This window comes from Phocoena phocoena, chromosome 8 (genome assembly GCF_963924675.1).
Source record: "Phocoena phocoena chromosome 8, mPhoPho1.1, whole genome shotgun sequence".
Classification (NCBI taxonomy): domain Eukaryota; kingdom Metazoa; phylum Chordata; class Mammalia; order Artiodactyla; family Phocoenidae; genus Phocoena; species Phocoena phocoena.
In genome coordinates this window covers 18,802,681-18,823,854 of record NC_089226.1, presented here as the reverse complement: position 1 = coordinate 18,823,854, position 21,174 = coordinate 18,802,681, and the positions used below count along the sequence as shown (strand labels likewise).

The 21,174-nt window shown below is 43.9% G+C and overlaps 1 protein-coding gene and 1 non-coding gene across 2 annotated transcripts in view; both read left to right on the top strand.

Moving 5' to 3' along the window:
* Positions 1 to 20,375, top strand: part of HTR3B (5-hydroxytryptamine receptor 3B) — a 37,100-nt gene extending 16,725 nt beyond the window's left edge. Inside the window, exons 4-10 of the mRNA XM_065882340.1 lie at positions 7,299 to 7,343; positions 7,664 to 7,773; positions 8,726 to 8,895; positions 9,409 to 9,566; positions 18,625 to 18,835; positions 18,969 to 19,151; positions 20,140 to 20,375. Coding sequence (XP_065738412.1) covers positions 7,299 to 7,343; positions 7,664 to 7,773; positions 8,726 to 8,895; positions 9,409 to 9,566; positions 18,625 to 18,835; positions 18,969 to 19,151; positions 20,140 to 20,375 — 1,113 coding nt within the window. The remainder of the gene's footprint in view (positions 1 to 7,298; positions 7,344 to 7,663; positions 7,774 to 8,725; positions 8,896 to 9,408; positions 9,567 to 18,624; positions 18,836 to 18,968; positions 19,152 to 20,139) is intronic.
* On the top strand, positions 19,530 to 19,633 carry LOC136127729 (U6 spliceosomal RNA). The gene has a single exon (XR_010656180.1). It is a non-coding gene; the product is annotated as a U6 spliceosomal RNA (small nuclear RNA).
* Positions 20,376 to 21,174: the final 799 nt, after the last annotated feature.

Here is a 21,174-nt window from a genome sequence, read left to right as displayed (position 1 = left end):
TTTTCTATTTGGATGTTGAACTAGAATTTGGGAGACAATTTTCTGGGGCTGCATCTTCACTTACTTAAGAGATATTAGTCCTTGCTATTTAATTGTCAGTGGGTTATTATGTCTATATTGTTTATCGGACATTGTCCAAAGGGAAAAACATGATTTGAATAAAGACACAATATGAACCATGTTATATGAAACTCCAGGGAAGAGATAGAATCAGCCTTGAGTTAAGAGCTGAAGACAGGTTTCTAGGTCTCTCCTCTTTCTTCTACTTTCTGAGTTCATATTGGTGAAGGTGAAGTAGAATTGCTCAGGCTTGCATTTAGAGGCTTATTTGGAGATAAAGAAAAGGAGTAAAGTCTTTATTTTACTAATTCCCTTGGAACAACTGTATCAAATTGAAAGTTTTAATCTAACTCTTTCTTCCTACCCCAATAAAAGAAAATAAAATTATATCCCTTATGGTGGGTAAGGAGAACACCATTATTTTTTCAAAGATATGCTTTTCTCCACTGTTGTGAAATATACTATTTTTTTACAAAAATATGTTAGACATATTTTATTGGATATGGAAAACTTGCCTTCAGAAATATGGAAAAATCTTATATTCCATCCCTCTAGTTTTATCCCTATCTACTGTCTTAACTTTATCTTCTACATGTACTCAATGCTACAATGAACCTGAACTTCTTGTTTCCTGCCTATATGCTGTTAATTCTGCTATTTCCTCCAATGAATGTGTTTTCCTCTTCATTTGCCATCTATCAAATATTATAGTCCTCAAATCTCAGCTCCTAAGAGAAATTTTCCTCAATTCTCCAAACTGACAGCAATGTCTCCCTCTTTTGAATCCAACGAAGTATGTATATTTCTTAATGCCCATAGTTAGCTGTTAAAATGTCACATACACTAATAGCTACTTGAGGGAAGGATTTTCTAACTCATGGTCCTATTTCCCACAAGATGCAGCATAGTATACCTTACTTCAAAGCTACTGGGTAGATATATGTCTAACCAATTAATTAAGATATGTGAGTACAATTCTAGGGTTGTCTTTATGAATGACTTAGTCTAATATAATTTGCAAATGTCTCTATTACATTCAGGTGGGCTGCTCCTAAAGTTCGTTCCAGAGGCAGGGCTGGTTTGAAGGACTTGATAAAAATCACTCACAAATTCTGCTCAGACACGGACACTCCCAATGTGAACAGATAACTTGTTGGATGCATCTACCAGCAGCTGAACTGCTGGCAACTTTTGTTTGGAGTGAAGAGCTTTCAGCCCAGCTTTCATCAGTGCACCTCCCTTCCGTTATGTTTTGCCTCCTGTTTTGTTTACGTGAAAGACTACAGTCTTGTCTTAGAATTTCTGGGTATTATGTGTACCTTAGGGAAATCTGATTGTAGAGATAATCTACTAACAGGGAAGAGTTTCCATTTGTTTCTATTGAGTTTTGTCAATTCTGAATCCAAGATTCCTTTGTATTCCAGTCCATTGACTAGAGACTCCCAGCCAGACGTTGAGGCATCTGTTTCTATAGTCTTTGGAACTGGGAAAGATAAATAAGAATGTGCAGGAATTATCTGTATATTTGCTAACCACCAATTTAGATCTAAATAGACTCCCTCTGTTAGGAAGGCTAATGAATTCCAATTCTCTGAAATATCCTTTGCTTTTAACAAACAAGATGGAAGGCATCTAAAGAAAAAAATAAAAGAAAGAGATGCACAGAGGGAAAAGCTGTGAATAATGCCACCAGAGAACCAATTATGTTCACCAGCTGGCATTGAGAAACTTGTTTCCCTTGACAAAAAAAAAGACTTCAGTTTTAGCTTCAAACTTCTTTTTGACATTGTGTTCTTTAGGGCTGAATGACAAATCTTCCCAGACACCCCCATAAGGTATTAGGAAAAAAATTCTTAACACTATTGTTACGGGTAACATGACAAAGGGCTTGGCAGGAAGAGAAAAACAAGCGAAGGCATCAACATGGCAGTTAATAAGAGCCAACTAGGTAAAATGACAGTGAAAATGAAACATTAATACGTAGAGACCTTCCTCCCCAGCCACATGACTGAGTCAATGAGTTATATTCACAACTTGTCATGACAGTGATAAAGAAACTGGTTGGGACACTTCATAGATGTAAAAGTATATTTGTTATGAAAGAGTAGCTAAAAGCTGTATTTCTCAGTAACAGAAACAACATTTTGGACTTTTTCCATTGTTAAGGGGGGACCCTCTCTGATTGCAGCTAAGCCTAGAACTGTGTCTTTTGTGTGTTAGTGGGTGAGATATGATCTATTTCAGGCTCTCTCAGCCAGTAAAACTTGGAAGAAAGTGGTGTCACCCAATCTTGGGCTCTCAGTAGAGGTCTTTTTTTAACTGCCCTGAGCCCCTCAGAGCCTATCTTGGCTGGGAGTCCTCTCTGTACCTCCTCCAAGCTGTTTCTTAGGGAATTACTTGTGAATTCAGTGTTTACATTCTGTACAGTCAGTCCTCCATATCCGTTTTGTATTTGCAGATTGAACCAACTGTGCCTCAAAAATATATTTTAAAAAATTTTCAGAGACTTCCCTGGTGGCGCAGTGGTTAAGAATCCGCCTGCCAATGCAGGGGACAAGGGTTCGATCCCTGGTCCTGGAAGATCCCACATGCTGCGGAGCAACTAAGCCCGTGTGCCACAACTACTGAGCCCATGTGCCACAGTTACTGAAGCCCACGTGCCTAGAGCCCACGGTCCGCAACAAGAGAAGCCACCGCAATGAGAAGCCTGCGCACCACAACAAAGAGTAGCCCCTGCTCTCTGCAACTAGACAAAGCCCGCACACAGCAACAAAGACCCAAGGCAGCCAAAAATAAATAAATGAAATAAATAAATTTATTTTTAAAAATTCCAGAAAGTTCCAAAAAGCAAAACTTAAATTTGCCATGCATCAGCAACTATTTACGTAGCATTTCATTGTATTGGGTATTATGAGTAATCTAGAGATGATTTAAAGTATACTGGAGGATGTGTGTAAGTTATATGCAAATACTTCTCCATTTTATACATAAGGGTCTTGTCTTGAGCATCTATAGATTTTGGTATCTGAGGGGGTTCTGGAGCCAATGCCGCATGGATACTGAGGGACAACTGTATACCATTTTAAAACCTGCCTTTCTCATGTATCTATTTGAAGTTCATAAAAATCTGCAGAGCAAGTTCACTCCAACTAACCTTTGCTGAACCACTGAAGTAGAGTCCCTCTGTATCTGTGCACAATCCCTTTTTTCTCAAGGTATCTAGAAATGTTTATTCAATAGCAACTTGCTTTTTTGATTGCAAAAAGGGGGAACTTTAAAAAGTTTATTGTTTCTCTTTCAAATGATGCCATCCTGTGTACACCTGTATAGTCTGAGCACTACACAATTCCAGGTGCACCCCCCGCAAGAAGTAAATGACAATGGCTCCTCCCTACCCCCCACCCAGCGTGGATTGAAGAGAGTGGTAGTCTTGACCCTATGCACAAAGATTTTATATATATATATATATATATATATATATATTTTTTTTTTTTTTTTTTTTTTTTTTTGCGGTACGCGGGCCTCTCACTGTTGTGGCCTCTCCCATTGCGGAGCACAGGCTCCGGACGCGCAGGCTCAGCGGCCATGGCTCACGGGCCCAGCCGCTCCGCGGCATGTGGGATCTTCCCGGACCGGGGCACGAACCCGTGTCCCCTGTATCGGCAGGCGGACTCTCAACCACTGCGCCACCAGGGAAGCCCCAAGATTATATATTTTTGATGTGATTGGATAACTGACTGGATAATTAATTTAATATACTTTGTTCTGGGGAGGAAACTGGAGCTGTTTTTTGCTTTCATGCCATAACTCCCCAACTCTATTATTTTACTGAAATTGGTATTACACTTAATATTACAGAAATACAAATGTTATTTAAATGACTCCTTAGCTTTGAACCAAAATCAGTAAGTGTTTTACACATTTTATTTTTAGTGCTGAAAAATATTCTATTGAATGGATATGTACCACATTTTGTTTATCCGTTCATCAGTTGATGGATATTGGGTTATTTCTACTTTTTGGCTGCTATGAACAGTCCTGTACAAGTTTGCTTTTTTTCCTGTACACACTGTGTGTGTGTGTATACTTCTGTTTTCAGGAGTCTTGGGTATTCACTTAGGAGTGCAGTTGCTAGGTCCTATGGTAACTCTATGTTTAGCATTCTGAGGAACTACCATACTGTTTTACACAGTGGCTGCACCATTTTATAATCCCACTAGCAATGTAGGGGGGCTCTAATTTTTCTACATTTTCCCAACACTTATTTTTTTTCTTTTTAATTTTATCCGTTCTAGTGGGGTAAAGTGGTATCTCATTGTGGTTTTGATTTGCATTTCCCTAATAACTAATGATGTCGAGCATCTTTTCAAGTGTTAATTGGCCACATTTATATATCTCCCTTGGAGAAATATCTGTTCAAGTCCTTTGCTTATTTTAAAATTATTAATTTTGCTTGTGGTAAACTACACATAATATAAAATTCCCATCTTAACCTTTTTTAAGTGTACAGTTCAATGGCATTAAGTACATGCTCATTGTTGTACAAACATCACCACTGTCCATTTCCAGAGCTCTTCATCTTCCAAAACTGAAACCCTGCGCACCCATTAAACACCATTTCCCCATTTCCCATTCCCCAGCCCCTGGCAACCATCATTCTACTTTCTGTCTCTATGAATTTGACTAGTCTAGGTACTTAGACTATATATAGTGGAATCATAAAATATTTGCCTTTTTTTTTTTGGCGGTATGTGGGCCTCTCACTGTTGTGGCCTCTGCCGTTGCGGAGCACAGGCTCTGGACGCGCAGGCTCAGCGGCCATGGCTCACAGCCCAGCCACTCCGTGGCACGCGGGATCCTCCCAGACCAGGGCACGAACCCGTGTCCCCTGCATTGGCAGGCAGACCTCCAACCACTGCGCCACCAGGGAAGCCCTATTTGTCCTTTTGTGACTGGCTTATTTGTGACTTTGCATAGTGTCTTCAAGGTTCATCCATGTTGTAGCATGTGTCAGAATGTCCTTCCTTTTAAAGACTGAATAATTGCATATATATACCACATTTTGTTCATTCATTCATCCACTGAGGGACACTTGGGTTGCTTCCACCCCTTGGCTATTGTGAATAATGAACATAGATGTACAAATATCTGTCCAAGTTCCTGCTTTCAATTCTTTTGGGTAAATGCCGAGGAGAGGAATTGTTGGACCATGTAGTAATTCTATTTTTAAGTTTTTAGGAACTGCCATACTGTTTTCCATAGCAGCTGCACCATTTTACATTCCCAACAATAGTGCACAAGAATTCCAATTATCCTCACCAACACTTATTTTCTGCTTTAAAAAAAAAATAGTAGCCATCCTAATGAGAGTGAAATGGTATTTCATTGTGGTTTTGGTTTATATTTCCCTAATGATTAGAGATTATATCAGCCAGCTCCAACTGCCGTAACAAATACCATAGACTGGGTGGCTTAAACAACAGAAATTTATTTCTCACAGTTCTGGAGGCTGGGCAGTTCAAGATCAAAGTTCCAGCCAATTTGGTTCCTAGTAAGAGCTCTCCTCCTGGCTTGCAGATGGCTGCCTTCTCACTGTGTCCTCACAGGGAGGAGAAAGTGAGATCATTCTCTCTTCCTCTCTTTCTAAGGTCACCAATCCTATTGGATGAGAGCCCCACCCTTTTGACCTCATTTAACCTTAATTATCTCCTAAAAGTCCTATCTCCAAGTACAGTCATATATGAATTTTGGAAGAACACAGTTTGGTCCATAGCTGTGATGTTGAGCATATTTTCATGTATTTATTGGCCATTTGTATATCTACTTTGGACAAAGGTGTATTCAAGTCTTTTGTCCACTCTTAAATAAGGATATTGGTTTTGTTCTGAGTTGTAGAAGTTCTTTAATATTCAGGATAATAACCCTTTATCAGATATAGGATCCACAAATGTTTTCTTCCATTCTATGAGTTGCCTTCTCACTCTGTTGACTGTGTCCTTTTTTTTTTTTTTTTGCGGTACGCGGGCCTCTCACTGTTGTGGCCTCTCCCATTGCGGAGCACAGGCTCCGGACGCGCAGGCTCAGCGGCCATGGCTCACGGGCCCAGCCGCTCTGCGGCATGTGGCATCTTCCTGGACCGGGGCACGAACCTGTGTCCCCTGCATCGGCAGGCGGACTCTCAATCACTGCGCCACCAGGGAAGCCTTGGTTGTGTCCTTTGATGCTCATTTTTAAATTGGGTTATTTATCTTTTTATTGTTGAGTTGTAAGAGTTCTTTATATATTCTGGATACAAGCCCCTTACTAAGTATATGATTTGCAAATATTTTCACCCATACTGTGGTTTGTCATTTGACTTCCTGATGATGTCCTTTCAAACACAAAAGTTTTAAATTTTGATGAAGTCCCATTTACTTTTTCTTTTGCTGCTTGTGCTTGTGGTGTCATATCTAAGAAATTATTGCCTAATTCAAAATCATGAAGTTTACTCCTATGTTTTGTTCTAAGAGTTTTATAGTTTTAGTTCTTACATTTTGGTTTATGATCCATTTTGAGTTAATGCTTGTATATGGTATGAGATGTTCCTTTTCTTTTAATCCCTAAGAATATAATCATTTTAGCATGTTTTTACTAGATTCAATATGAAAAAAAATTAGTAAAGTGGATTTTTTTGTTTGTTTGGGGAGATCCTTTTTTTAAATCACTGACGTGGGAAGCCACATCTATTTATATCACCAAAAATATACCTCACTTGGATTAAGCTCATTCAGTCTGTTTTATAAGCAGAGAAATCCAAGCATAAGGTAACAACAGGAATGGCTGCCAATGGCAGTTGAGATAACACTCATTGAAAGATTATGAATAACATCTTGATTACAAATAAAAGCGTGGTCTCATCTTTTTAGTCCAAAATTGGCTACGACTACATATCATCTTTTAGTCTGATTAATGGCAGGGTAACAATTAGAGTAGGAAAGAGATTCACAAATCATTTAAGATGTCAAGCGCAGTTAGTGTGTCATTTTATCATAGATAATATAGTAAAGCTCATAGCGACAGGTGTATGTAATAAATAAGAACTGAGAATACTCAGATATTGAAACGTCAAGGTAATGTTTCTAAAATCAGCATTATTTCGTTGGATTTGATTTTCTTCCTCTGAGTTGTCATACTGTTGAACTGGGCTTTGATTTACTGACACTCTAAGATTTGGTGTGGATGTTCTTTTTGCTTTGCAGGATGCACAGAATCAAAAATTAAAGACAAGTGTGTGGTATCATGAGGTAAACGATTATGTTTTCTTCCGTGCATGCTGGACTCCCGAACTCGATCTCTTGCAAGATGTAATTATTCGAAGAAATAGATACTATCTTGTGTTTCTAGTTCTTTATGTCTGCAGCAGACCTGATTTATTAGAATCTGAGTAAGATACATGGCCGTGGTTTCTGGTTGGGGCAACCTTCTTTAGGAGTTGCATGGAAAGTCCTCTTCCCTGACAGATAGAACCAACGGGCTGTTCAATTGAGCTATTCATCCGAATCCCTCTTCAGTTCTTTGATGAGATTGGCATTGCCCCTTTGTGATGTTTCCTTTTTGGATACAGATTTGGGATGATGAGTTTTTATCCTGGAACTCCAGCATGTTTGATGAGATTAGAGAGATCTCCCTACCCCTAAGTGCCATCTGGGCTCCTGATATCATCATAAATGAGTTGTAAGTGTGCTGGGGTGTGTTTCTGTGGGGTTTGGACTGCTTAGCGTATTCAGGCTGGTTGCTGCTTCCTGTAAGTCATTGTTACTATTTTCTGTTTCTCAACTTGAAGAAGAGCATACTGTTGGGAATATTCAGGTTAGAAGTACCATGAGTTGACATCATTTAAGATACAGATTTGATTGCTAATGCTTGATGTTACTCATGGATTATGTCTGTGTGTGTGTGTGTTTGTTTTATACATTTACTTATTTATTTATATTTTATATTTTTGGCTGCACTGGGTCTTTGTTGTTGCGCGTGGGCTTTCTCTAGTTGAGGGGAGCGGGGGCTACTCTTCGTTGCGGTGCGTGAGCTTCTCTCATTGCAGTGGCTTCTCTTGTTGCAGAGCACGGGCTCTAGGCATGCGGGCTTCCGTAGTTGTGGCACGCAGGCTCAGTAGTTGTGGCGCACGGGCTTAGTTGCTCCGTGGTATGTGGGATCTTCCCAGACCAGGGCTCGAAGTCATGTGCCCTGCGATGGCAGGTGGATTCTTAACCACTGCACCACCAGGGAAGTCCTATGTCTGTGTTTTTTTTTTACATCTTTATTGGAGTAGAATTGCTTTACAATGGTGTGTTAGTTTCTGCTTTATATACAAAGTGAATCAGCTATACATATACATATGCTCCCATATTTCTTCCCTCTTGCGTCTCCCTCCCTCCCACCCTCCCTATCCCACCCCTCCAGGCAGTCACAAAGCACCGAGCTGATCTCCAGTGAGTTGACTTACAAGGCTCTCATTGCTGAACCCACCTTTGCCAGGGTGGCTATCTCATGTAAAGTGTGATTCTGTCTTTGCACTTCTAGGCTAGTCTTGGGTGTTACGGTCACCATCATCTCATAATCAGTTCTGCTTATGTATTGGAATGACTAAAGCCCTTTCCGTAACAAAGATCTTTTGTGTTTCATATAGTGTGGACCTTGAAAGATCACCTGATCTTCCCTATGTTTACGTGAACTCATCTGGGACCATTAAGCACTCTAAGCCCATCCAGCTGGTCTCTGCATGCAGTTTAGAGACATACGCTTTTCCATTCGATATCCAGAATTGCAGCCTAACCTTCAACAGCATTCTGCACACAGGTAAGCCACGAGAGGTGTAGCCTGCTAGTGGGCAAACACACTTGTGCTGGGTTGGCACACATAGGTGAAATGATTACATTATGCTGTCCCTCAGGTCTATTTTATTCTAGCACATAACTGACTTTTTATAAAGCTAAATCTCTTCTTGTAGTTATTTGGCTCCTGCTGTAATTCAGACTAAGTACAGTATTGTGCCCAGAGATATTGCCCTTTGCTGCTGTTGGTTTGAAAATACAATATTAGGCCTCTACTGCCATTGAGAACGTTATAGAAGTCTCATTCTATCGACAATGGAGTACAAACCCTCAGTTCATAGCTGCTTTTTTTCAGGACCTGAAAGTTTTTATCCCCCATCCCTACCCCTAATTCAAAATGGTGTATTGAACCCCATCTCCATAAGATTGTCCATGTGGGGACAAGAGTAAAAAGGAAGGATTTGAATTGTGAGTTGGAAAAGTGGGTTAATACTGGTGCCTCTCTCCATGGGAAGTCAAGTGTTTCTGTTGTTTTCAGTGGAAGATGTAGACCTGGCCTTCCTGAGAAGCAGAGAAGACATTACACATGACCAAAAAGCATTTTTGAATGACGGTGAGTGGGAACTTCTTTCTGTGTCCTCAACATACAACATCCTGCAGAGCAGCGCTGGAGATTTTGCACAGATTCAGTTTAATGTAAGTCCTCCCCCTTCCTGTCCCTGTTGCCCACTTCTCTGCAGTCTTTCACCTTCTCTGTTGGGCTGAGGAGTCTCTCTCCTGCATCTTCTCATTCATTACCACCTAAGTACAGGAGATTCCAATGGTTCCATCATCCACTTGCATTTTGGCATTTCAGAGACGAGAGATTCAGCCGTAGATCCTGGACTCCTGCTGTAGCTATTCCATATGTGAATATAAAGAGAATGGTTTTCAGACAGAGACCTGAACCAGCCCCTACAGCAGGAATCTCCAAGGCTTTCAATACACGTAACATCCTCACTTTTAATTGCTACTGAGAGAGAGAGAAAGAATACCCCACAACAACAGCAACAAAAAATTGGGAGAAGAGTGTCTCTTCAACATTAATGTCCTGTTTGCAATTGAGTAAATTATTAATTAATCCCAGACTCAAGTGCATAAAATTATCATATTATTAACTTGAGTATCTTGAGGTATTAGCTAACAAATCACCTGCAGGATCCACAGAGACCACTGGTGGTTTCCAGATCAGAGAGAACAACTACTCTAGAACGACGTGATAAGAACCCAAACTTCTCAGATGTGTCACCGGGAATGCCCTTGGCTGCACTGTTCCTGGGGAAATTTGTCCAGCAGACACCTGGGAGGCAGTTGGGAGCAGGACAGTGAAGCCTGATACTTTGCAGCAAGTTTCTGCAGCCGGCAGACTTGTCATTAGTATTCAGCCCTGCTTTTCTGCACAAAGTCAGCTGGTGGTGGGAGCTGGGGGCAGTGGGAGGGTCTTTCATGCCAGGTAATCTGATTGAAAAGTAGAGACTACAGACAGGTCAGGATTGCACAGATGAATTCACACAGATGAAGTCTCCTGGAAGCAAACCTTTTGAATAAGAAGGAAAAGTCAGACTAGACTAAGGTGCTACAGTTACAATGGATAACCATATGCTAAGGTGAGTGGGGGGGATCAAATAAGCGATTATTGAGGGCATGGAAGTCCTCCATTGGTTAAAAGGTGTGGCATGCAGCTTTCCAGCAAAGCTCTTGTTAAATCAAGGCCTCTTAGACACAGCTGTGATTTGAACATGACTAATGTATAACTCCAGGCACCAGCTAATCCCAATTCATACCTTCTTTGCGGTAGGGCTTGGGTTCTTGCCTATTCTGCTTGGTTTTTATCAAAGCTTGCATTGTGGCTTGTTTGTCCACTTTTTTACCAAGAGAAAGGGAGGGGAAAAAGAAAGCTTTTTTAATTTCAATGAGTTTCTTGGCTAAGAGTAAACACCTCATTAATTTTAAAGATATCAGCCCACAAACATTATTAATGCAGCCCGAATGATGGAGATCATTAAAGGGAAATGTGAGGGAGTAACACATGCAAGGTGGAACACAGTCACCTATCAAGCACTCTGGAGAACGCTGCACACACCATTACCTACACTGCACGGAGGAGACAAACAAAGATGGGAGACGGGGCAGGTAAACAGGAGTGTGTGTTCCCACGCACACAAACGCACTCTCTCCATAGAGCAGCCAGTATTTGTAGTTACATGTCACTCTTTACCCTAAATATTAATTGTCTTCTCAACAGTGGCAAGAGGTTTTCTTTTTTTACTTTACTTATTTATTTGTTTGTTTATTTTTGGCTGTGTTGGTTCTTCGTTGCCGTGCGCAGGCTCTTCTATAGTTGCATCGAGTGAGGGCTACTCTTTGCTGCTGCACGTGGGCTTCTCGTTGCGGTGGCTTCTCTTGTTGTGGAGCACGGGCTCTAGGTGTGCGGGCTTCAGTAGTTGTGGCACGTGGGCTCAGTAGTTGTGGCTCGTGCACGGGCTTAGTTGCTCCGCAACATGTGGGATCTTCCCGGACCAGGGCTCAAATCCGTGTCCCCTGCATTGGCAGGCGGATTCTTAACGACTGTGCCACCAGGGAAGTCCTGGCAAGAGGTTTTCTATGTCCTAGCTCCATGTAAATACGATGAACAGAGGCGTAAAAGATTGTTAAAGGGAGGAGACGATCTCCTCCCTGGATCTCGGGGACCAAGGTCCCATTCGTTTGTTGTCTTCACTGCCACCCTTCTTTTCCATTCAGTGTTTACATTGAGTGGGGCTGGAGGGGACATCGGTGCGAGATTTCATGCTCTTGGAACTTCTCCCTGGGGACCTTTGCCCTGGGGGTTAAGGTTGGTTATCTAGCAGGCTGCCTTCCACCCTGGCCCTCTGGAACAGAGTAGGGAAAGGATCCTGAGAAGAGCCACAGATCGTGTTTGGTAAGGCAGGGAGTCAGACTCAGGGGCATTCCTGCAACTTTGGAAGACAAAGTAGATTGAATGACTCTCCAGTTCAGTTCTTTGTCCCCCTCGACCTCGTTCAGCCTCCCTGACTCCCTATTCCCACTATGTGCACCGTGTCGGCCCATGTTCTCCTACTCCGTGCCAGACATCCTACTCTGAATTTAGCAATCAAGTCACCCTGGTGTCCTTCAACGACCTTTAGCCAATAATGTGAAACTCAGAGCCCAGCTCCATGCCAACAATGGGCCTGCCAGGGTCCTGACAGCAAAGGGCCAACTCCCTCTGAATCTAATCACCTCCTATGTCCAAGTCCAGGCTACCCAGCAGCGGGTAGGGAACAGGTGGGGCAGGCAGGAGGAGCAAAGATCTATTCTAAGTACGTCATCAACCTGGGCCTGATGTACATGCTGCCATTGATACTGAACCAGGTGCCCCATTAGTTCTGGCTAATGGGCAATCCTGTCTGCAGCTCTAGGACATGTCTTGTTGATCAGAGGGCACCGGTGACACTTTGGGTCAGGCTGCATTCCACAGGGGGCCCAGAGCACAGGCACCTCTGCCTACGAGGATGTCTGTGTGCCGCCTGGCACCCGATCCAGCAGCCATAGGAGGGGAGGTTTCCTCCAACACATTGCCAGAGGTGCTGGTTCCCAGAAAGAGCAGGGTGAACATTTGATTTCTATATGGTAGTGTTTTGTTTCTTTTTTGTTTGTTAAAGAATGAGGGTAGAAGTGAGAGGCGGTAGAAATAAAATTTGAGAACTCACGTTGGATAGAAAAAGGCGGACCGTGGGAACTAAAGTGAGCCGGACCACAGATGTCCTCTCACTGACTAAATGTTCATGCGGCCAGAATTGGGAGGCCCACAGGGGACTCCTAGAAAAATGCAGAGGGGCATCTGGGAAAGAAAGGTGCCTTGTTTACCCTCACTTTCAGATGTAATTTTCCTTTCTAGAGTAGGGTAGATTAATCTCATTGAGATATCCTTTGAATGCAGCTCAGAAACTTGATAGAGGATCCTTCTAAGCTCTATTAGGTCACTCCAGAGACAGAGATAAAGAGAGGAGAGAGAGACACACACACACACACACACAGATATATAGATAGATGATAGATAGAGAGAGAGAGAGATAGAGAGAGAGAGAGAATTTAGACCCCTAGAAACCCTTCCAGGGTCGCTCAAGTAACCCTGGAATCACGGACTTTCTGCTAATCCAACCCGACCCATGGTCTAGTTCCAAGAAACTCTCACTCTTGTGCAAGGATCTTACTTAAATGGCCGCAACTTTCCCATTCTTTCTGAATTGGGAATGTTAGGAGGGGCTTGGGAGAGGAGGAGAATGGGCTTCTGTATGAAGCGTGAGTCTGGGCGTCAAAATTCCAACTATGTCATAAAGATGGTCATGCAAAATTGAGTACTGGTGAGGTCTACCATCAAGGAGGCAATTAGAGGCTAACCCTGGGGCCTATTCCATCTCCAAGGAGCTCTCCACATACACATTCTGAATTAGATTGATCTCTTTCATTAACATCGATAGGCTCCAAATACCTTTGTGTACTTATTATTACCTGGCTTTAATGGATAACGAAATTGTGGCATAATACTGCTAACACCTGAAGGGTGTCTAATGGAGAATACGGACTGAAACCAAAGTGCTGTTTCTTCCCCTTCTGTGGAATTTAAAGGCACCGGCTCCTTTAGTCCATTAGAAATGATGGGCTCTAGGTAGGGGCAGTTCTGCAGAGAGTGGTGTCTCACTGAGCTGGTGACATACCGTCCCCTGGCATACAGGGGTCACTGCCTGACATGACCTGCAGAGAGGCAGCCCTCAGAACACTGACCTTAAGATGAGAGCCCCCCGTTGGGCTCACTCCACTCTCCCACCCTACTGGAGCTAAAAGAAGCATTATTAACAGACTCTAATACAGCTCAATGAACACCTTTTGTGTTCTTATCATGCACCAAGCTCAATGCTGAGCACTGCGGACACAAGCATATGAATAAAACAAGTCTCTTGGTTCCTATCACAGGCCTCAGAATCTGCCCAGGGAGACATGATAACAGTGACCACAAAACCAAGCACTAACTCCAAACCAGGCGCTGTTTTAAGAGGTCGTACTGTAACCCTCACATCTCTATGAGATGCAGCCTCTAAGGATCCACATTTTTACAAGTGCTTGAATTGGGGTGCAGAGAAGTTAAGTATCTTAACCACGGTTATAGGGTGACTGGTGGAGCCTGGACTTGACTCCAGAAGCTATGTGCCTAATCCTATATGATGGTGACACACAACTAAAGACAGGCAGTAATATTCCAGTCCAGTCTGTGGCATCCTTCCGCTGTGTGTTACCGGCCAAGTCGCCTGTATTAGTTTCTTAGAGCTGCTATAACAAAGTACCACTTTAAAACAATAGAAATTTCTTCTCTCACAGTTCTGGAGGTCAGAAATCTGACATCAAGGTGTTGGCAGGGTTGGTTCCTTCTGGGCACTCTGAGGGAAAGACTGCTCCATGCCTCTACCTTAGCTTTTGGTGGTTGCTAGCAATCTTTGGCTTTCCTTGGCTTGTAGACATATCGCTCCAATGCCTGCCTCCATCCTTACATGGCATTATCCTTTGAATGGATACAAAGGATATCCATTTTTTCTTCTTCTTACAAGGACATCAGTCATATTGGGTTAAGGGCCAACCCTATTCCATATGACCTCACCTTAACTAATTTCATCTGCAATGATCCCATTTCCAAATAAGGTCATATCCTGAGTTTCTGGAAGGACACGAATTTTGGGGGGCATTATTCAACCCAGTACCATCTGCCACCCTCTGACTCCCCCAAATTCATGTCTGTCCCATGTGCAAAATATAGACGCCCTATCCCAACATCCCCAAATGTCTTAACCCATTCCAGTACCGATTCTAAGACCAGAATATCACCTACACATAAACTCAGAGAGTCCCAAATCTTGTCATCAAATCAAGTATAGACCCTGGGTATGGTCCATTCTGGGGCAAACTTCGATCTGCAGACTTGTGAAATATCTAACCATCAGAATCTGGTTCCTGATCCCATAAGACATGGGTTGGGGGTTTGCGGGGCAAGAGTAGAGACCTGTCCTGTCACCAGTTCTAACTCTATCATTTAGGTTAGTGTCTGATACCCTCTTCATGCTCAATTCATGTTTCTTGAGCTGGGGGACAGAGGGCTTTGAGGATCAAAGGAGATCATGAAAACAAAACATTTCTGAAAACTGTGGGATAAAATTAGAGTTTCTTTAGGCTGTACTGGGCTTGTAGAGAAAATTAGTCTAGTCCATAGGTAACGTTGCCCCCAGATCAACTTAAAGAAAAAGGTGGGTCCTTTGTGCTTGAAGAAAACCAAACCAAAACTGTAGGAACTATTTGGTCTGTCTTAAGAATTGGAACATCCTTGCTAAAAGGCAGAAAAATGGCTAAGGTAGTTCTGGAGGGTCTGTCTCGTTTCACAATTTTACAAGCCAAACATAGACATAGAGCTTTCTGCTTTATGTCACAGCCCAAGCTAATCGTCCACCCTTGTACCTACCTGTTTACTTTCAGCTATTGTTGATAGCCAGTGAGGAGTATCGTCACAACAGGACAGGCTACATACTTTTTGGGGCCTCCTGCAAAGTGAAAATGCAGGGTCCCTTGCTTAAAAATTATTAAGAATCTCAAAATGGCACAAAGCCAAGCATGGGCCCATCTCAGCGCCGGGCTCCTTGTGACTGCATGAAGCTGGCGTGCCTCTCAGCCTCTTAGCTCTTGCCACGCCTCTCCCCTGGCACCTTGGAGAACGTGAGGTTTGGTGAAACTGCACTTTCCTAGGAACCAGGGACCCTAAGGAGCCACACTGCCCATGTTTGGTTCCGTCCCAGATTTCCATTCACTCTCTGCATCAGCCTCTGGGTGGAGAAGAGTCATCTCAGCCTATGCGCTATTTACACGGGAACTTTATTTAAAGAGTAAAACAGCTAATCTCAATTGTACCCAAGATGCTTGGCAAGGCAAAAGTAAACTGCTTTTTCAAAAAGGGAAAAATCAAGGCAAGGAGAGGTTCGATACCATCCAGAATCACTTGAACCAGCACATCAAATTGAGAAGCTTAGGAACTCTGCTGTTCCTTTGACTCTAAGTCTGGGCTCTTTCTGCTTAACCAACATGCCTACTGGTACTTTTCTTTAGGGTGGTATTCTTATTCCTTTCATCTCCTTTATGTAACATCCACCATGAAGTCTCTGGGGGTCTTCCCACTTCTACCCTCCAGAGACAGCAGGCTTGGTCGCCCCCATCTCCCCATATGGCTAGATCACCAACAGCCTAGGTGGGGCTCACAACACAAGAGCCCCTGTGGACTCTGGCCCCTTGACTCCCTTCCCCCTGCACCTCCAAACACGGCTATGTCTGTCACAGCACAACGAAGGGAGTAGAAAGGTGCAGGTTGATGACAGGTCATGGTTTTCCTTGTTGACTGCACTTGGGTAAAAATGTATTTTAACCAAATGATTGCAAAGCAGTGAGTGTCACTCTGGTTTAGATATCTGTAGCCAGTTATGTCTCATGTGAAAGACAATAGCCCGACTACAATACGCCGAATGGCTCTGGTCTGCGGAACTCCCCTGAGTCAGGACACGCTTCAGGACCCAAAGGCTGGGGAGGCCCTGCTCTCACCAGCAAGGTGACAACTGGTCTCACCCAGCCAGGCTCTTCGCCCACCACCTTCTGCTCTTTCCCTGGTCTCTGACCTGGCTCCCTCCGTGTGATCCTCGTCCAGAGAGGGAGGCAGAGGTGAGAGAGAAGACCCTGAACTCAGCTCAGAGGTCTGATCAGACCAAGAGTAGGCTGTATGGGAAAGAGCACAGCGCTTGGAACCAGAAGATGTGGGAGCACATCCCAGCTCTGCCACTTACTCAGCTTACTTAGGGGGTTAAGCTTTATTTTTAAAGATCTATAAAGTGGGGATGCTCTATTACCTCCCAACAAACTGACAGTGAAGAGTAAACAAATCACATCCCATGTGAAAAAGTATCTAGCACACTAACTGACACGTAGAAATCGTTCAGCTGTTTGGTGAATCAGAGAAATGGGAGATTTCAGACATCATTTTTTTCCAAATCTAACAGCAACATGGCCCAGAACGTTCATTTGTTCAGTAAACATTTATCGAACACCCACTGTAAGGTAGGTATTATTTCTGGCCCCATGAAGGATTAGAAAATGCCATTTTCACCCTCAAACGGTCATTGCAAAGCAGTAAGTGTCTGATGGGGGAAACAGCCCTGTCATATCATAGTTTCTCTCCAGGAAGGATGAGAATAGATTTTGGGTTAATTATAGACATCTCCTATTCCCATCCCAGAGAAGCTAGGTATAACGAAATGGCAGCAGCAATCATTGTAATTTTATGAGTCTTAAATTCCCAGCTAAAAAACCTGCTCAGCAGCTCCCTGCCCAGCCGCGCTGCAGGCCCTGCTGGGTATCTGCAGTTGTCCCCACCTCACGTCTACTTTTGCTCCTGGAGGCTGGTCTACGGCCTGTAGAGTTGGGACTCCTCGTCATGTTTGGCCAGTAGCGGGCAGGGGAGGCAGTGGCAGGAGATTGGAAGGAGGGGGAGAGTGAGTGGGGCATTTATCTCTCCATTTCTCCCCACCCCGCGGTGTCTCCGCCAGCTGGCTGTGCTCCTACGAGGAAGCCACAAGTCCAACCGGCTTTCTGTCCCCTCAAGTTCCAACCACATTCCCGGTCTTTGGTCCCTTCAGGCCTAAGGGTAGGAAGAGCTGACGCAGTCCCCCGAATCCCTGGGGCATTGTCCTCTTCCTTGTGGTTTCTCTATGTCCTGTCCACACCTTGTCAAGCCCTCCTCAACTTTCCTGGTTTAACTGTGCTCTTTGTTCCTAACAAGACTCTGACAGATACACAGGTACTAAGGTGTTTGCATCCCGGGTAAGAAGAGAGACTAAAGCAAAACCAATACAATATATTGCAAACTAAATGGTTTAAAAAGAAAGATTATGGTGTAAGACCTGGTTTTAAAACAGTTTCTCACTCACCAGTTATGTGAATTTGGACAAGCAATTTAATCTCTAGGAACCTCAGTTTCCCAGTTTGTAAAATGGATATAATAATACCCAGCCCTGTGAGAGAGTGGTAGTGTATACATGGACATCTATACACTACCAGATGTAAAATAGATGGCTAGTGAGAAGCAGTCGCATAGCACAGGGAGATCAGCTCGGTGCTTTGTGACCACCTAGAGGGGTGGGATAGGGAGGGTGGGAGGGAGGGAGACGCAAGAGGGAAGAGATATGGGGATATATGTATATGTATAACTGATTCACTTCGTTATAAAGCAGAAACTAACACACCATTGTAAAGCAATTATACTCCAATAAAATCGTTAAAAAAAAAATAATAATACCCAGCCCTCAGAGCAGCCCTCAGAGCTGTTGTGAGGATTAAATAAGAGAAATCATATGAAACACTTATTCCAGTGCCTGGCACAGAGCAAGCACTAAATAACTGGTAGCTTCTTCTTATAATGGTTAATGATATTAATATTGGTTCTATGTAAAAGCTTAAAGGATTTTTTTCTATTTTCTAAACCACAAGATAATCTCCTATTCTAAACTACATAGACTTTTCATATTATGCAGAAATGTTGGGATGGCAGAAAGTGTTCTTGGCTAAGTGTTCTTTGGCCAAACATTTGTCCATTGGCTTAGACCCTCTTGGCAACAGATTCCTCATCCCTGTCCAGGTGGTGATCCGCAGGCGCCCACTGGTCTATGTTGTGAGCCTGCTGATTCCCAGCATCTTCCTAATGCTCGTGGACCTGGGGAGCTTCTATCTCCCGCCCACCTGCCACGCCAGGATTGTGTTCAAGACCAGCGTGCTGGTGGGCTACACCGTCTTCAGGCTTAACATATCTGATGAGGTGCCGAAGAGCACAGTGACCACCCCTCTAATTGGTAAGCAGCTCCGGGGTCGCTAGGTACCTGTCTTGCATTACCTCTGTCCAAGATCTGGTGTTGCCTTTCAGATGGGGAAGGAAGAGGCCCAGGGACCCCTGCTAACTCCACCTCCATTGGCTCCTTCCCTCAGGGGTCTTCTTCACGGTCTGCATGGCCTTCTTGGTCCTCAGCTTATCCAAGTCCATCCTGTTGGTCAAATTCCTCCATGATGAGCAGTGCAGCCAGCGGGAGTGGACCTTCTTGTGCCTTCGAGGAGACACCGATGCGGAAGGGTCTGGAATGGATCCCTGGGCCCAGCTCACTGGGGTAACAGGTTTGTGAGAAGTCTTGAGGTCCCTGCCTGGTTCTGCTTTATCACCCTCAGCCTTAGTTCCCATGGGCGGAGTACCAGGCCGTCTTGAGTCAGCTGTATGAAAAAATGGAAACACCTGCTTCTTAATCTCTGCCCTGCATATTACATTACCTCCCTGGAGACTGAAGACCGTCTCCTGCTGGCTTGCCAGGAAGCCACATGTCAGCCTAGAGATCAGGGCCTCAGTCCCCTTAGCTTGTTTTATTCTCCAGTTTGGAGCCATTGACTCCCGAATAGCAGAGTGCGTGCGTGTGCACGCGCGCGTACACACACACACACAAATAGTTTGTATACATGTGGGATCTGATCGCTTAATGTGCAAAAGTATACATCATCCCAGTGTTCCCTTTGGCAACACACATACTAACACTGGAATGATACAGAGGTTAGCATGGCCCCTGTGCAAGGATGACATGCAAAGTCATGAAGCAGTCCGTATTTTCACTGTATCCTCGAGAGTTGCCGAGAGAGTACATTCCGAAAGTTCTCATCACAAGAACAAAAATTTGTAACTGTGTGGTGATGGATGTTACCTAGGCTTACTGTGGTGATCATTTCACAGTGTATACAAACATTGAATCATTATGTTGTACGCTTGAAACTAATATAATATGTCAATTATACCTCAATTAAAAAAAAAAAGAACCATTCCAGCCCCTGAAGCTCTAAGTCAACGTGGGCTGGCTGCTAGCTCAGAAAAATCTCCCGGATAGATGTAGCCTCGACACCCTACTTACACAAACACCCTACTTGCTGTGTTCTCCAGGGGTTCCTTCAGCACAGTCTTTCTTCCCCTCAGCAGGTAGGGAGAGGGTCCCCAATCCTAACTAGCCCACTGCCCAGTTTTGCCCACCACCTTTCTTGAAGGTTGAGGCCATCGGCTTCAATGGGAAGGCTGGGGGAGCCTCAGTAGCCCCTGGCTCACCTACAGTGTCTTCCTCTCATGTAGAGTCCCCCATCTGTCAGGAGCAGCAGGCCCAGCCATGCACCCTGAGGGAAGTCTGGTCCCAGCTTCAACGTATCAGCAGCTACTTCCAGACCCAGGACCAGGCGGACCGACAGGAGGCTGGGTGGCTGGCCCTCCTGGAGCGCTTTGACCGATTGCTCTTCCAAAGCTATCTTGTTGTGCTGGGGTTCTACACCATCACCCTGTGTTCCCTCTGGGTGCTGTGGAGTGGCTTATGAAGACCCAAGCTTGCTGGTCTCCATCAATGTGTTTGCATGGCACTTGGGGAAGGCTGAAAAGTTTTTGTGGGGATATTGGAAGGGGACAAATGATGGGGTAAAATGTTCTCCAGCCCCCGTTGCCTCTTTTCATTCAGCCCAGGGATGCACATCATCGAATTAGCTATTGAATGAGCCAGGAGTAATGCATTCATGATGAAAATGCATAAACAGTACGAGGTATCCAGTGAAAAGTAATCCTGGCCTCTTACCCAGTTCACTCCCCAGAAGTAACCACCGTTAGCAACCTCTTTCAGAAAATTTCTAGCACATGCAAGCATACATGTGTGTTTAAATGGTTTTTTAAAAGGTGTAAGAGCACTCCATCTCCCAGTCCTGTCTTGGTCACTTATTCAGTTGGTCGTTCAACAAAACTTGTATTGAGTGTTCATTAAGTCCTAGGCCTTGTGTTAGGCACACCAGAGAGTACAAAATAAGTCAGTTTCAGATCATTCTTCACTTGACTTGATCCCTAAGGAACATTGCTCCAACCAGAACACAAAGTTCCCACCTTATCTATATCCTGGAGCTCTTGTTGCCTTCATCCCAGGTAAATCTATCTTCCCCTGTGCCTTCTCAGCAGTGCATTCCTATTGGAGGCGATCCAGATCTAGCACAACATTTCATCAACACGCACCATGTGTAAGGCACTGAGCTGGGGGATAGGCTTAATGCATGGCCCTTGGGTTCAAGGAGTTTATTATAATCTGCTATCCTTGTATTAGTCTGCTCTGGCTGCCATAACAAAATACCACAGACT